Consider the following 15,251-nt stretch of genomic DNA (forward strand, 5'->3'; position numbering starts at 1 on the left):
TATATCCTATCCTGATATATCCTATCCTATCCTGATATATCCTATCCTATCCTGATATATCCTATCCTGATATATCCTATCCTTTCCTACCCTGATATATCCTATCCTGATATATCCTATCCTATCCTGATATATCCTATCCTATCCTATCCTGATATATCCTATCTTGTCCCACAATATACATGACTTGCAGCCTATGCAGTACAAAGCCATCAAGACCATTTTATTGTCTGCAAACAGTGTCAAATATCAAATATATTTATGTCAAATTCTGGTCTGCATCAATGATACATTGTGTCTTGGTTTTACACTTTACTTTATTGAGTTTATATTTGCAGGGACAGAGCACATGACAGGAGGTTGGCGGTAATGGCTGGAGCTGAATCAGTGGAATTACATTCGCTCAGTTCCAGACATTATTATGAGACGTCCTCCCCTCAGCAGCCTCCACTGGTGCACATTAATCAACATTTCAGTAAAAGTGCTGGTTTTAGCCAGCTGGCTAATTTAAAACTGTAGTCCCTAGACAGGTTACCCACAATTTGATAGACACACGCATCTCTGACAGCATGCCAGCACGGATTGGGTGTGTTCAAGAATTAAACATTTGAAGACCGTAAACGCTTTTGCAGACATTGTAAATCTATGCTATTCAGCGCAGGTCTGCGCCAAATGTGTGTTTCTGGAACGCACCAATTGGCAATGCGCATGCGCAGCCGCCTTAACTCCTGGAACGCACCCATCATCACATGATTTTGACTCGACGTCGCCAGTCAGGTGATACAATTCTGTTGTTGTTATCTCAAGTCAAATTGTCCAGTCATTGTGCTGGCGGAACAGGTTGTAGCTAAAGTTATTCTGCAGCTGTAAAATGAAGGTTTTGTACCTGTGTCTTTTCGCGGCACTTGCTTTGGCATCTGATGCACTCGTCCGGTAAGTAAAGTCAAGTTATATTAGCCGAGCTAGCTTGTCAGCTAGAAAAGCAATGATCTTTAAACAGTTGAGCCACCAGTTACGTCCTCAGTTAAATAGCTAGCTAGTATTACAAAATAGATAGGCTTAGCTAGGCTTGTGAATATTTACTTTGCTGAATGAATAGTGAAGACGACCTTGGGCTACAAAGTGACGTTAATTACATTTTATCAAGTCGCACTAGAGCAAGGTGTTTGTTGTTTTCCATTAGCTAGGGTTAAGTTTCTCGCCCAGGCAAACGTGTTGTGACAATGTCAAATAGAAATCAGCTAAGGTCAATATCCCAAACGCGATTTAAGGCTGGTTTACAGACCGTCTGACCTGTGTCATGTAGTAACACAACTGTTGTAGCGAGATCATGAACATGATATTGTCGTCCGACATCAAACTTGTCGCATTAAATCAGCACAGCAGCCCGGTGCTCCAAATTGTAGACTCTCTATTTTCAACTAAAATAAACCCATCCGTTTAAAAGTGAATTAATGGAAACCTAGCAAGCCAGGCAACTAAAAGCTATTTTCTAAACAATGTTTTGGTTCGTTGCTAGCTAGTTAATTACCGTTAGCTAGCTAGTTCAAATAAGGTCAATGACCGTTAGTATAGCCGACGTCTTAACTTGAGCTACCTTTTTATTCATTATTACAGGAAACTAAACCCACAACATTATTTACAAGGTAGTGGTGAACTTACAGAGAATGGTGGGATGAAATAAAAATATGTAATTCAATCGGAGGATTTTATAACTCCTGCATCAATTTGTCACAGTAAGATTTGGTCTGGTTGCTGTGGCTGCCCGGTAACCACGACAACGGACGTTGCGACAGTTGCCGATAACTTTATTTTTTTTTAAAGTGTCGTTCAGACCAGTGACACTTGTCGCATTATAAATGTCTACAGACATGTCGTTTGACCAAGTAATAAACTGGCCTTAACCTGTCTGATAACAAGTCATCTGCTTCATTAATGGAACTTGTTTACTTCCTATGTATTCTTGTCATGTTATCTTTGATTAGTGTATTCCTCATGAATTGTTATATTGTTCATGTTTCCCATTTGGCAGTGTCCTTGTCAAACATATTACACATAGCTAGGTTGCCACATGCAGCACTTGTTCTAGCTTGTAAAGGATGTTGGCACCAGTGTTCTTCACTGTGTCTGTCTGAGATTAGGAGACCTGTAACTATTCAGAATTTCTTTCCCAGCAGGAACTTGGTTTAGTAGATCCTAGAAAGGGCTGACCAGTAGACCTGCTGAGATTCTGCTTGACCTACCAACTGTTCAGGGCTGGCTAACCATTTTCAAAGGAGTTCTCTAATAAATTCTCTCTCGCTATGTCTCCCTCTCTTTCCCTCCCCCTGTATCTCTCTCTTCCCCCGTCCTCTCCTCCTTCTTCTCTCTCTCCCTCCCACAGAATTCCGTTGAGGAAGTTCCGTTCCATCAGGCGTACCCTGACTGACTCGGGCAGGGCGGCAGAAGAGCTGTTGGCCGGGCAGGAACACACTAAGTACAACAACCTGGGCTTCCCCTCCTCCAGTAATGGACCCACTCCAGAAACCCTGACGAACTTTATGGATGTAAGAAGATCCTCTAGTCGCTACTAACCAGAGACCTGGGAGTGGAGTAGTTACCCCTTGGGATGCGTCCCAGATGGCACCCTAGTCCCTACGTAGTGCGCTACATTTGATCAGAGCCGTGCTATGGGCCCCGGTCAAAAGTAGTGCACTTTAATAGGAAGTAGGGTGCCATTTGGAACGTAGGTGACCTGTGCCAATGGAGGGGTCACCCTTGACTTCCCTAATGCACTGTAGCACAAGCTAAAAGCCAAGGAGGCAGGCCAGGAAAAAATCCAACAAAGAATCTGTTGTCGCCAGTCCGACCTTTCCTTCTAGTCCTCCTAGATAGCTGAATTAGTAGCGTTTCAAGGCAAAGCCCAACCCCCCTCTCTGTCCTGAAGGGAAGATGGACGATCCCTTCTGATTTCACATGTCCCATTTTAAAGTTGGGTAATCAGATTTGTTAGTTTATGTGTGACGGAACAAAAACGTTGGTCATATGACGAGTAACTCGGCTTCCCATCAGTGTTGGGTCTTTTCTCTGTGTGACCGAACAGGAACTAGGAATAGTTGGTCATATGACGAGTAACTCAGCTTCCCATCAGTGTTGGGTCTTTTCTCTGTGTGACCGAACAGGAACTAGGAATAGTTGGTCATATGACGAGTAACTCAGCTTCCCATCAGTGTTGGGTCTTTTCTCTGTGTGACCGAACAGGAACTAGAAATAGTTGGTCATATGACGAGTAACTCAGCTTCCCATCAGTGTTGGGTCTTTTCTCTGTGTGACCGAACAGGAACTAGAAATAGTTGGTCATATGACTGGTGACTGAGAACAAGGAAGGCCTGATCTTCTAAGCTCCCTGAGCCTGTTCAGCTGACAATTTGTAGACATAACGTACGGTTTATCCTCGGCAAATCCACTAGGCTTTGTGTTTATGTAGTTTAATCTGAACACCAGAAAAAAAATAGGGCCTTGTACTCTAGTTTTTTTTTTTTAGGTCACCATCTAGTACTGGGTCAGACCCCTCCCCCCCCTTCCACCTTGCATCCAGAACAACTCAAATTCTTTGGGGCATAGCATGTAGCTCAATTGGTATCAAGGGACCTAACGTGTGCCATGAAAACATTCCCCACCCCATTACACCACCAGCCTGTACTGTTGACACCAGGAGACGGGGCCAGACCATTATACCAACGCCACCAGCCTGTACTGTTGACACCAGGCGAGACCATTATACCAACGCCACCAGCCTGTACTGTTGACACCAGGCGATGGGACCATTTTACCAACGCCACCAGCCTGTACTGTTGACACCAGGAGACGGGGCCAGACCATTATACCAACGCCACCAGTCTGTACTGTTGACACCAGGCGAGACCATTATACCAACGCCACCAGTCTGTACTGTTGACACCAGGCGACGGGGCCAGACCATTATACCAACGCCACCAGTCTGTACTGTTGACACCAGGCGACGGGGCCAGACCATTATACCAACGCCACCAGCCTGTACTGTTGACACCAGGCGATGGGACCATTTTACCAACGCCACCAGCCTGTACTGTTGACACCAGGAGACGGGGCCAGACCATTATACCAACGCCACCAGTCTGTACTGTTGACACCAGGCGAGACCATTATACCAACGCCACCAGTCTGTACTGTTGACACCAGGCGACGGGGCCAGACATTATACCAACGCCACCAGTCTGTACTGTTGACACCAGGCGACGGGGCCAGACCATTATACCAACGCCACCAGCCTGTACTGTTGACACCAGGCCAGACGGGGCCAGACCATTATACCAACGCCACCAGCCTGTACTGTTGACACCAGGCGACGGGGCCAGACCATTATACCAACGCCACCAGCCTGTACTGTTGACACCAGGCCAGACGGGGCCAGACCATTATACCAACGCCACCAGCCTGTACTGTTGACACCAGGCGAGACGGGGCCAGACCATTATATCAACGCCACCAGCCTGTACTGTTGACACCAGGGGACGGGGCCAGACCCTTATACCAACGCCACCAGCCTGTACTGTTGACACCAGGCGACGGGGCCAGACCATTATACCAACGCCACCAGCCTGTACTGTTGACACCAGGCGAGACGAGGCCAGACCATTATACCAACGCCACCAGCCTGTACTGTTGACACCAGGCGACGGGGCCAGACGGGACCAGACCATTATACCAACGCCACCAGCCTGTACTGTTGACACCAGGCGAGACGAGGCCAGACCATTATACCAACGCCACCAGCCTGTACTGTTGACACCAGGCCAGACCATTATACCAACGCCACCAGCCTGTACTGTTGACACCAGGCGACGGGGCCAGACGGGACCAGACCATTATACCAACGCCACCAGCCTGTACTGTTGACACCAGGCGAGACGGGGCCATGGACTGCTGCTGCTTACGCCAAATCCTGACTCTGCCATCAATTGACGCTTTTCCTCTCCTCAGTTGTCCAGTGTTGGTTAATGCGTTCCCCTCTGGAGCTGCTGCTTCTTGTTTTTAGCTGATGGGAGTGGAATCCGGTGTGGTCGTCTGCTGCAATGGCCCATTTGTGACGAAGGCTGACGAGTGGTGCGTTCCGAGATGCCGTTCTGCACACCACTGTTGTACTGTGCCGTTATTTGTCTGTTTGTGGTGTAACAGTATGACTTTAGTCCGTCCCCTCGCCCCTACCCGGACTCGAACCAGGGACCCCTCTGCACACATCAACAACTGACACCCACGAAGCATCGTTACCCATCGCTCCACAAAAGCCGCGGCCCTTGCAGAGCAAGGGGAACAACTACTTCAAGGTCTCAGAGCGAGTGACGTCACCGATTGAAATGCTATTAGCGCGCACCACGCTAACTAGCTAGCCGTTTCACATCTGTCACAGTAGCACGCCTGTTAACTTGCACGATTTGTCATTCTCCTTTGACCTCTCATCAACGAGCTGATTTCACCCCCACAGGACTGCCGCTGACTGGATGTTTGTTTGTTTGTCGCACCATTCTCGGGAAACCTTAGACCCAGGCTAGGCAAACCCTGGTCCTGGAATGCCGCGGGCACTTCCTGTTTTTGATTTAACAGACCTGGAAGACCAGGTGTGGTGCCTAGTTGCAGTACCTGTGGCACTCCAAGAACAGGGTTGGCTAGCCCTGCCCTAGACACCGTCGTGCGTAAAAAGCCCAGGAGGCCGGATGTTTCTGAGATACTGGAATCGGCGTGCCTGGCACTGACTCATACCACGCTCAGTCGCTTAGGTCTCTCATTCTGCCCATTTCTAACGTTCCATGGAACTGTAACTGAATGGCTCGATGCCTGTCTGCCTGCTTTATATAGCAAGCCACGGCCACCTGAGTCACTGTCTGTAGGAGTGAACCATTTCTGTGAATGGAGGGGTGTACCTAATAAACTGGCCAATGAGTGTGTTCATGATATCAGTTCCACCAGCATTAGATAAACATTCTGAGTAGCCTACACGGTACAGTAATCGTTCAGGTTTCTGAGTGTTTTTGTCCAGGACTCTGATAGTTCCTTCCACTGAGCTGAGGGATGTGCGCACACAGGAAAAGGTTGTGGGTTACACTGTTTCCTAGACTCTCACAGAAAGTGAGTTGCGGTGTGTAGATTCATCCAACGGTAGGTACAAGGTTACACACACACACACACACACACGCATCTACCATATACAATGTAATGCAAATCCTCCTATGAAGCTTGAAAAGTTGGAGCTGTGACTGAATACAGTTTTCAACGTAGAATGGTTTCAGACACTTCATAACATCTTGCAGAGTAATTGAAACTTTCACATCAAACCACTTAGATATCAACCAACCACAATACAGCCACAATACAGCCACAGTACAGCCACAGTACAGCCACCATACAGCCACCATACAGCCAACAATACAGCCACAATACAGCCACAATACAGCCACAATAAAGCCACAATGCAGCCACAATGCAGCCACAATGCAGCCACAATACAGCCACAATACAGCCACAATGCAGCCACAATACAGCCACAATACAGCCACAATACAGCCACCATACAGCCACAGTAAAGCCACCATACAGCCACCGTACAGCCACAGTACAGCCAACAATACAACCACAATACAGCCACAATGCAGCCACAATACAGCCACAATGCAGCCACAATACAGCCACAATGCAGCCACAATGCAGCCACAATACAGCCACAATGCAGCCACAATGCAGCCACAATGCAGCCACAATACAGCCACAATAAAGCCACCATACAGCCACAGTAAAGCCACCATACAGCCACCGTACAGCCACAGTACAGCCACAATACAGCCACCATACAGCCACAATACAGCCACAATGCAGCCACAATACAGCCACAATACAGCCACAGTACAGCCACAATACAGCCACAATACAACCACAATACAGCCACAATACAGCCACAGTACAGCCACAGTACAGCCACAGTGACTGAATGAACCCGTTGTGCCTTCAATAATCAGCTCTTTAATAAGAGAAGGGTTTGTGTCCACAAATGGCCCCCTATTCCCCAACAAGGCTCTGGTCAAAAGTAGTGCACTATATAGGGAGTAGAGCCTTTTTGGTACGCACACACTTAAGACTGCTAATATAATCACAACGAAGTGATCAGGCAGTCTCTCAAGAGGATTGAATTGACTGAAGAGTTTCATTTCCTTTGAGTCCTAGAAAAAAAGGAAGTTGAGTCATCGTATTGAAAAAGATGTTGAGTAATCGTTCTCTGCTTGCAACAGAAGGTTAGCTGACTGTTAGAACGTGACTAGGAGAAGATAAATCACTGAGACCTATTGGATTGACCGAAGATATAAAATGGTAGATTGGAGTCCTAGAAAGAGGGAAGTTGACTCTGTGTAAATATTAAACTGTGTAGTTATTATTTGCCCATGAACAGAAGGTTAGCTGACTTGTATGTTCAACAGCGTGACCAGGAGAAGAGATCACTCTGACCTGTTTTACTTCAGACAAACAGTTTCTGACACTTGGCAGAGCCAACTTCTCTATCAGTCTTGGATGTAGAACGGACTGAACTAATCACATGACGTGCATGAACAGACAAGTTGAGATAGACCTTGCCACGTGTTCAGGCCAGCTCAACCTGTTGGAAGGGATTGCCTTCACTGTATCCCTACAACGTGACCAAAGCATAGTGGAGCTTGTTCTTCTGAGGGAATAGGTATATGAAGAACCAGCTGAATGAAACTGGGCCTCTGTCCTCCACCAGTTTGGAGTCCACTTTAATGTGAAGATCCTACTTCCTGCTTTCTAGTCCGGAATCCGTTTGCTTTTTTGGGTCCTTGAAACCACAGTTGTTTTTATTTCGTGTGTGTGTGTGTGTGTTTTCCAGGCTCAGTACTACGGTGAGATCGGCCTGGGGACTCCCGTCCAGACATTCACTGTGGTGTTTGATACCGGCTCCTCCAACTTGTGGGTCCCTTCCGTCCACTGCTCCTTCACAGACATCGCCTGCTGTAAGTCGACACTACACTGACTCAATCCCATATGTATCGATACAGTTGTCACGTCACGTCCTCTCAGATCCTCCACAAGTCCGTAGGGGTCTAGGGTTGCATTTTTGGGGAATGGGCCGTTGGCTCGTACACACGTGACTGGAGCTCACTTCCAGAACACTGGTTTTTATAAGCAGCATAAATATTAATGAGCTGTATGTGCCTCTTAGTTCAATTCTAGGTTTAATCTTTTTCTAAGAATCCTCTCTTTTATTCTTTGTTTGTTCTTTCTGCCAAATGCCGTTCTTCCATTTTAGTTAAATTATTTGATTTGTTTATTTCACCTTTTATTTAACCAGGTAGGCAAGTTGAGAACAAGATCTCATTTACATTTGCGACCTCTGGCCAAGATAAAGCCTAGCAGTTCGACACATACAACGACACAGAGTTACACATGGAGTAAAACAAACATACAGTCAATAATACAGTATAAACAAGTCTATATACGATGTGAGCAAATGAGGTGAGATAAGGGAGGTAAAGGCAAAAAGGCCATGGTGGCAAAGTAAATACAATATAGCAAGTAAAACACTGGAATGGTAGATTTGCAGTGGAATAATGAAAGTAGAAATTAAAAATAATGGGGTGCAAAAATGTCCTCTCCAAAATGCTTCAACGTGTTCTTCCTTCTAGGTTATAGAACGATTGATATTGGCCATGTTTGACAGATTTAAAGTGACACATCCCCTTCTCTCTGTCTGTCAGTGCTTCACCACAAGTATAACGGTGCCAAGTCCAGTACGTATGTGAAGAACGGAACGGCCTTCGCCATCCAGTATGGGTCTGGCAGTCTGTCTGGGTACCTCAGCCAAGACACATGCACGGTAGGTTCCAAGGTCACACTCTTGTTTAAATAGACCTAGCCTCTGAAACGGTGCTGTGTAAATCAAATCCATTGTCACTGTTGTACTGTTCTCCAAAGCAATTCCCTTTTTTTAAAGCTGTTTTTTGTTCTTAATGATTTTAAACAGCGTTTCCATTTGACAATATTAAAAATACAATCTCTCTGTGTTTAGGTGTCAGTTTGGAGACCTGACAGTCTATAGATGTGTTTTTAATGGATGTGCTGCTCATCTCTCTGGTAGATTGGAGGACTGTCCAAAGAGGAGTGTTAATAATGGATGTGCTGCTCATCTCTCTGGTAGATTGGAGGACTGTCCATAGAGGAGTGTTTATAATGGCTGTGCTGCTCATCTCTCTGGTAGATTGGAGGCCTGTCCATAGAGGACCAGGGGTTCGGTGAGGCCATCAAGCAGCCTGGCGTAGCCTTCATCGCTGCTAAGTTTGACGGCATCCTGGGCATGGCCTACCCCCGTATCTCTGTGGACGGGGTCGCTCCACCGTTCGACAACATCATGAGCCAGAAGAAAGTAGAGCAGAACGTGTTCTCCTTCTACCTCAACAGGTGAGACCGAGAGGAGTGCCTCACCTATATTTGGCTCCGGAGTCCTTGTTGGAGATTTAGGCCTGGATTCCTGGACATGGATAAGATAAGCCTATACTGTAACTAAAAAGCCCCATGTCTATTGAAATAGCTGGTTATTTTTCGTTTAACCTTTTTATTTAACTAGGCAAGTCAGTTAAGAAAAATGACGGCCTACCAAAACGCCTCAAAGTACCAGGTTAAATCTGTATCCAGGAAACTAGCACAACAAGTCTGAGTTTGTCTCTGCTCTGCAAAGACATTATTATAAAAATAGTAAAAGGACTGTTTGGTCTTGTTTGTGTGTGTCAGGAACCCAGACTCTGAGCCCGGCGGGGAGCTCCTGCTGGGAGGAACTGACCCGAAGTACTACAGTGGAGACTTCCAATACCTCGACGTCAGCCGCCAGGCCTACTGGCAGATCCACATGGACGGGTGAGTGCTCTTCCTTCACCTGTTGTTTATGTGCTGCCACTTCTGCCGATGCTTGTTTGTTATGGTGGAGTTAGTTACTCTATCTCCTTCCTACATTAACCATCTGTTGTTGGTGGACACTATATTAGTATGTCTGTGGTCAGTTCTGTGTCAGAATTATTCAGTTTACAACTTTTTTTGAGGACTTTTTTTTGAGCAGGTGAAATGGACGGCACAAACATTTTGTGAATACCCACCCGCATTCCCTTGGGAATCTCAGGAAACTTACCCTTCGACCTCTGGCTCCACACGTCAAACAGAAGCTTCCGGAAAACAACATTCTGCGAGCAAGAAGCCTTCTAAGAGGAACCAAGGCTGTCCGAGGTAAACAAAGATTTGCACTGTTGGTTTCGATCTCATGTAGAAGTGCCAAGAGACCGAGCCTTAACTGCAATTAAGAAAGCATAAAGATGCTAAATCTCCCCACTGTCTGCTAAATATCCTAACCTGCCATTCTAAATCTCTGCAAAACAAAGTGGATGAGTTTGAACTTTTGCTCACATCATCCGGGACAGAAGTTGGTTGTTTAACAGAAACATGGACGCATGGAGAACATTCCAGATGAATCTCTAAACATAGAGGCAGAAATCTGTTTAAATGTGAAAGGAAGAGTGGCCGTATGTGTGTATAGTCCCCAGGTTAGGAGACGGGCGGACCTAAAGAGATGAGTGTGTGTCCCGGAGCGGCTAACGAGAAGAAACTGCAACAGGAAGCCATTGATGATCTCATTAACACCATCGACTCTGAAGTTGAAGTCACCTGAAGCAGGTGTTGTCTTATGTGGGGATTTCAATCATCTACCTACCAAGACCCTCATCAAATCCCACCCAGGTTTAAAACCGGTTGACAAAAAACAAGACCTGTGGAGACGCCATGATTTGACCTTGATGATAACAAACAACATTGAAAAAGGCAAGGATCTCTGTTCAAAGGCTCATCTGAGGGACTAAGAATACACTAGACGACAAAATGTAAATTCAAGCACTCAAAGAAGAATCCAGAAGGCTTGTGGGACGTCATCACCAACACAGAGCTGGTCGAGTAAAATCACCTGGAGGCTCCATACCGATTTGATGGTGTGGAAACTGATGAGGTTGAGGTCCTGAACAACATTTTTGCTGAAGCATGGACAGGAAGTACACCTCCTGGGTGGACGGGCTGTTCCAGGTGGAACCAGCTCCACTAATCCCGGGTGGACGGGCTGTTCCAGGTGGAACCAGCTCCACTAATCCCGGGTGGACGGGCTGTTCCAGGTGGAACCAGCTCCACTAATCCCGGGTGGACGGGCTGTTCCAGGTGGAACCAGCTCCAATAATCCCGGGTGGACGGGCTGTTCCAGGTGGAACCAGCTCCACTAATCCCGGGTGGACGGGCTGTTCCAGGTAGAACGTGCCCAAAAAGGACAATCAAGATGATAACAAAACGGAGACATCCCACTGACCCTTCCACCACTACAGTCAGAGGTCAAGCAGCAGTAAGATTGGTCACTGACATGATGCACCAACCTGACCACCCTGATCTACTGGCACAGAGGAGAGGAGACGGTACTGAACCCTCCTCTACATGATCTACTACCGGAGAGGAGATGGTACTGAACCCTCCTCTACATGATCTACTACCACAGAGGAGAGGAGATGGTACTGAACCCTGCTCTACATGATCTACTACCACAGAGGAGAGGAGACGGTACTGGACCCTCCTCTACATGATCTACTACCACAGAGGAGAGGAGAGGAGATGGTACTGGACCCTCCTCTACATGATCTACTACCACAGAGAAGAGGAGATGGTACTGGACCCTCCTCTACATGATCTACTACCACAGAGAAGAGGAGACGGTACTGGACCCTCCTCTACATGATCTACTACCACAGAGGAGACGGTACTGGACCCTCCTCTACATGATCTACTACCACAGAGGAGACGGTACTGGACCCTCCTCTACATGATCTACTACCACAGAGGAGAGGAGATGGTACTGGCAAAGTCCTCCAGAGTCAACTGTACAGCATCAACGCCAGGATAAATCTAAATGTGTTTACCGTAGCCACTTCAATCACACATTTTAATGGCCAAATGTGACTTTAAACAAATGTCTTGTCATTGATGTCCTTTTAAATTGAATGTTTTATATTGTTTTTGTCTTGTTTTAAAGTATTGTCTTGATGTAACTGCATTCTGCAAAATTCAGTTTTGTGGACTGCGAGCATGAATGAAATCAACGCTGTTTTCACTATGTCGGGAGGGAACTGTAAACCTAAATGAGTTATTGGTTTAGTGTTTTAAATAGAGAAGCCTGTGAAAAGGCATTTACTGCTCTGAGGACAGATCGTGTGTAACCTCCTTCCACCAAGAGAGCTGGATTCAAACCTGTGTGTATTTTGTACAGGATGGGTGTGGGGAGCCAGCTGAGTCTGTGTAAGGGAGGCTGTGAGGCCATCGTGGACACCGGCACGTCCCTCATCACCGGCCCCGCGGCCGAGGTCAAGGCCCTGCAGAGGGCCATCGGAGCAACACCACTCATCCAGGGAGAGGTAAGACACAGGATCAACCCCACTCCTCTAGTTCAACACTGTGGTTCCCAACTACAGCTACGTTCCTCCTCCTCTAGTTCAACACTGTGATCCCCGACTACAGCTACGTTCCTCCTCCTCTAGTTCAACACTGTGGTCCCCGACTACAGCTACGTTCCTCCTCCTCTAGTTCAACACTGTGGTCCCCGACTACAGCTACGTTCCTCCTCCTCTAGTTCAACACTGTGGTCCCCGACTACAGCTACGTTCCTCCTCTAGTTCAACACTGTGGTCCCCGACTACAGCTACGTTCCTCCTCTAGTTCAACACTGTGGTCCCCGACTACAGCTACGTTCCTCCTCCTCTAGTTCAACACTGTGGTCCCCGACTACAGCTAAATGAAGTCCCCCGTCTCCTATTACTTAGAGAACTGTACTCCACTTTATTTCCTGAATACAGTAGCACCTTCACTGACTGTTTCCGCTTGTGTTTCAGTACATGGTGAACTGTGATAAGATTCCCACCATGCCTGTCATCACATTCAACCTGGGAGGACAGTCCTACAGTCTGACTGCAGAGCAGTACGTCCTCAAGGTGAGTGTCTGTCTTTATTTTTTTTTCTCTCTTCTCTGTCTCTATCTGTAGAATCTACTGGACCTCTTACTTTGAGCAAAACAATGTGGAGGCAGATATCCAGCAGGGAGGGGGGGGGCAGATATCCGGGGGAGGAGGGGTGCAGATATCCAGCAGGGAGGGGGGGGGGGGGTGCAGATATCCAGCAGGGGGGGGCAGATATCCAGCAGGGGAGGGCAGTAGAGTCTAATTCAACAATCATAGCAACGGTGTCCGCTCAGTCAGTCATTATACCACACAAACAGGCCGTTGTTTAGTTCACTAAGCCATTCTCAGAACCATGGGAGACAACGTACATCGATTTGAATGTTTGTCTCAGAATGTAATTGTAATTTCAACAATTATTACTGCATAATAATGGCCTATTGAATTTCCTTACAAACCGTCCCTCTGTTGGCTACGATGTTAGTATTTCTGTCGTTTGGTCATTTACATATCGGGCTCTTGTTCCTCTGTTGGCTACGTTGTTAGTATTTCTGTCGTTTGGTCATTTACATATCAGGCTCTTGTTCCTCTGTTGGCTACGATGTTAGTATTTCTGTCGTTTGGTCATTTACATATCAGGCTCTTGTTCCTCTGTTGGCTACGATGTTAGTATTTCTGTTGTTTGGTCATTTACATATCAGGCTCTTGTTCATTTGTGCACACCGTAGCAAAACATTGTGCAACAGAAAATAAAAATGAGCATTTCAGCAATGAACAAGTTAGTACCTCTCTGTTTCAAACTGTTTGGTGCTTACTGGACACCATCTGGGACTGTGTGCGTCTCTGTATTCCTTCCCCCTTCTGCTCTGCGTCTGACTGTGTGCGTCTCTGTATTCCTTCTGCTCTGCGTCTGACTGTGTGCGTCTCTGTATTCCTTCTGCTCTGCGTCTGACTGTGTGCGTCTCTGTATTCCTTCCCCCTTCTGCTCTGCGTCTGACTGTGCGTCTCTGTATTCCTTCCCCCTTCTGCTCTGCGTCTGACTGTGTGCGTCTCTGTATTCCTTTCCCCACTCCAGGAGAGCCAGGCTGGTAAGACCATCTGCCTGAGTGGCTTCATGGGCCTGGACATCCCCGCCCCCGCCGGGCCGCTGTGGATCCTGGGAGATGTATTCATTGGCCAATACTACACTGTGTTCGACCGTGACAACAACAGGGTGGGCTTCGCTAAGTCCAAGTAGAACTACAACCATTGGCTACGTCCTCATTCTCCACTATCCATCATCTACCCTCTTCCTGAAGTGTACACTTGTTCTGCACACTACTTGTCATGGATTTGGAGAATTGGGAAGCAGTTAATGTTTTAGATGTTTTGCGGTACATTTAAAAGTGGATCGAGATGTTATGATTTTAGACAGGCAAAATCCACGTGTGGGGGGAAAGACACTACTTGTAAAAGTTTGCACAAGTTTCCGTTTTGCTCTTCTGAAATCTTTTAAAACTAGCAATTTAGATTTGTGTAGAGTTGAAATGCACTGATCTAAACAAGCATTTAATGTCTTGAGTTTATTTGCTGTGGAAGTGAAACAGAAAACGTGGAGGTGGTGTTGGAGGAACCGGATCGGGAGTCAAAGATGACGATCAGAACGGACCTTTTTGAGTTTTACCATCTGAGTGATCTGCTGTACGTGTTAAATCAGGGACTTGTTTGTTTTTTAAAGCAACCGAACAATATAACATTTTTAATTTGCGTTTTGAGGCAATGGACCTCTTGTCAATGACTTTTAAGACTGGATTGGATTCAATAAAATAATTGTAAAAAGTGAAGTGCCCCATTTTTTTCGGAATGTCACTGTCAGTCCCCCTTCTAATAGATGCTGTAGAGTAGGGGTACTCCACTCCTGTTTCAGAAGATCAGCTCACACTAATGTCACTGTCAGTCCCCCTTCTAATAGATGCTGTAGAGTAGGGGTACTCCACTCCTGTTTCAGAAGATCAGCTCACACTAATGTCACTGTCAGTCCCCCTTCTAATAGATGCTGTAGAGTAGGGGTACTCTACTCCTGTTTCAGAAGATCAGCTCACACTAATGTCAAAGGTCAGGATAGATATTGTAATTTTATCAGTGTAGTAACAAAAACCCCACCAAGTGACCCATGTGACCCCCAAACTGGTCACACCCCTCTTGTTAGTGGAGAGACTTTTCTTCTATTTT

At 46.6% G+C, this 15,251-nt stretch overlaps 1 protein-coding gene across 3 annotated transcripts; it reads left to right on the top strand.

Annotated features, from left to right (window-relative positions):
• Nucleotides 1-747: 747 nt before the first annotated feature.
• Nucleotides 748-14,858, top strand: LOC139384952 (cathepsin D-like). 3 transcript variants are annotated; one of them, XR_011628890.1, is made up of 10 exons: nucleotides 771-933; nucleotides 2,384-2,546; nucleotides 7,910-8,033; nucleotides 8,778-8,896; nucleotides 9,278-9,477; nucleotides 9,808-9,930; nucleotides 12,359-12,503; nucleotides 12,978-13,076; nucleotides 14,116-14,488; nucleotides 14,542-14,858. XR_011628890.1 is itself a non-coding variant. In XM_071129898.1 (9 exons), exons 1-9 carry the CDS (start codon nucleotides 872-874, stop codon nucleotides 14,275-14,277), a joined length of 1,197 nt encoding a protein of 398 aa, XP_070985999.1. In that variant the 5' UTR covers nucleotides 748-871; the 3' UTR covers nucleotides 14,278-14,858. The 3 variants fall into 3 exon arrangements, 2 of the variants coding, with proteins under 2 accessions (XP_070985999.1, XP_070985998.1); XM_071129898.1 differs by having other exon boundaries at nucleotides 748-933; nucleotides 14,116-14,858; XM_071129897.1 differs by lacking the exon at nucleotides 771-933 and having other exon boundaries at nucleotides 2,304-2,546; nucleotides 14,116-14,858.
• The last annotated feature ends 393 nt before the right edge of the window (nucleotides 14,859-15,251 follow it).

Source organism: Oncorhynchus clarkii, chromosome 26 (assembly GCF_045791955.1).
Source record: "Oncorhynchus clarkii lewisi isolate Uvic-CL-2024 chromosome 26, UVic_Ocla_1.0, whole genome shotgun sequence".
Lineage (NCBI taxonomy): Eukaryota > Metazoa > Chordata > Actinopteri > Salmoniformes > Salmonidae > Oncorhynchus > Oncorhynchus clarkii.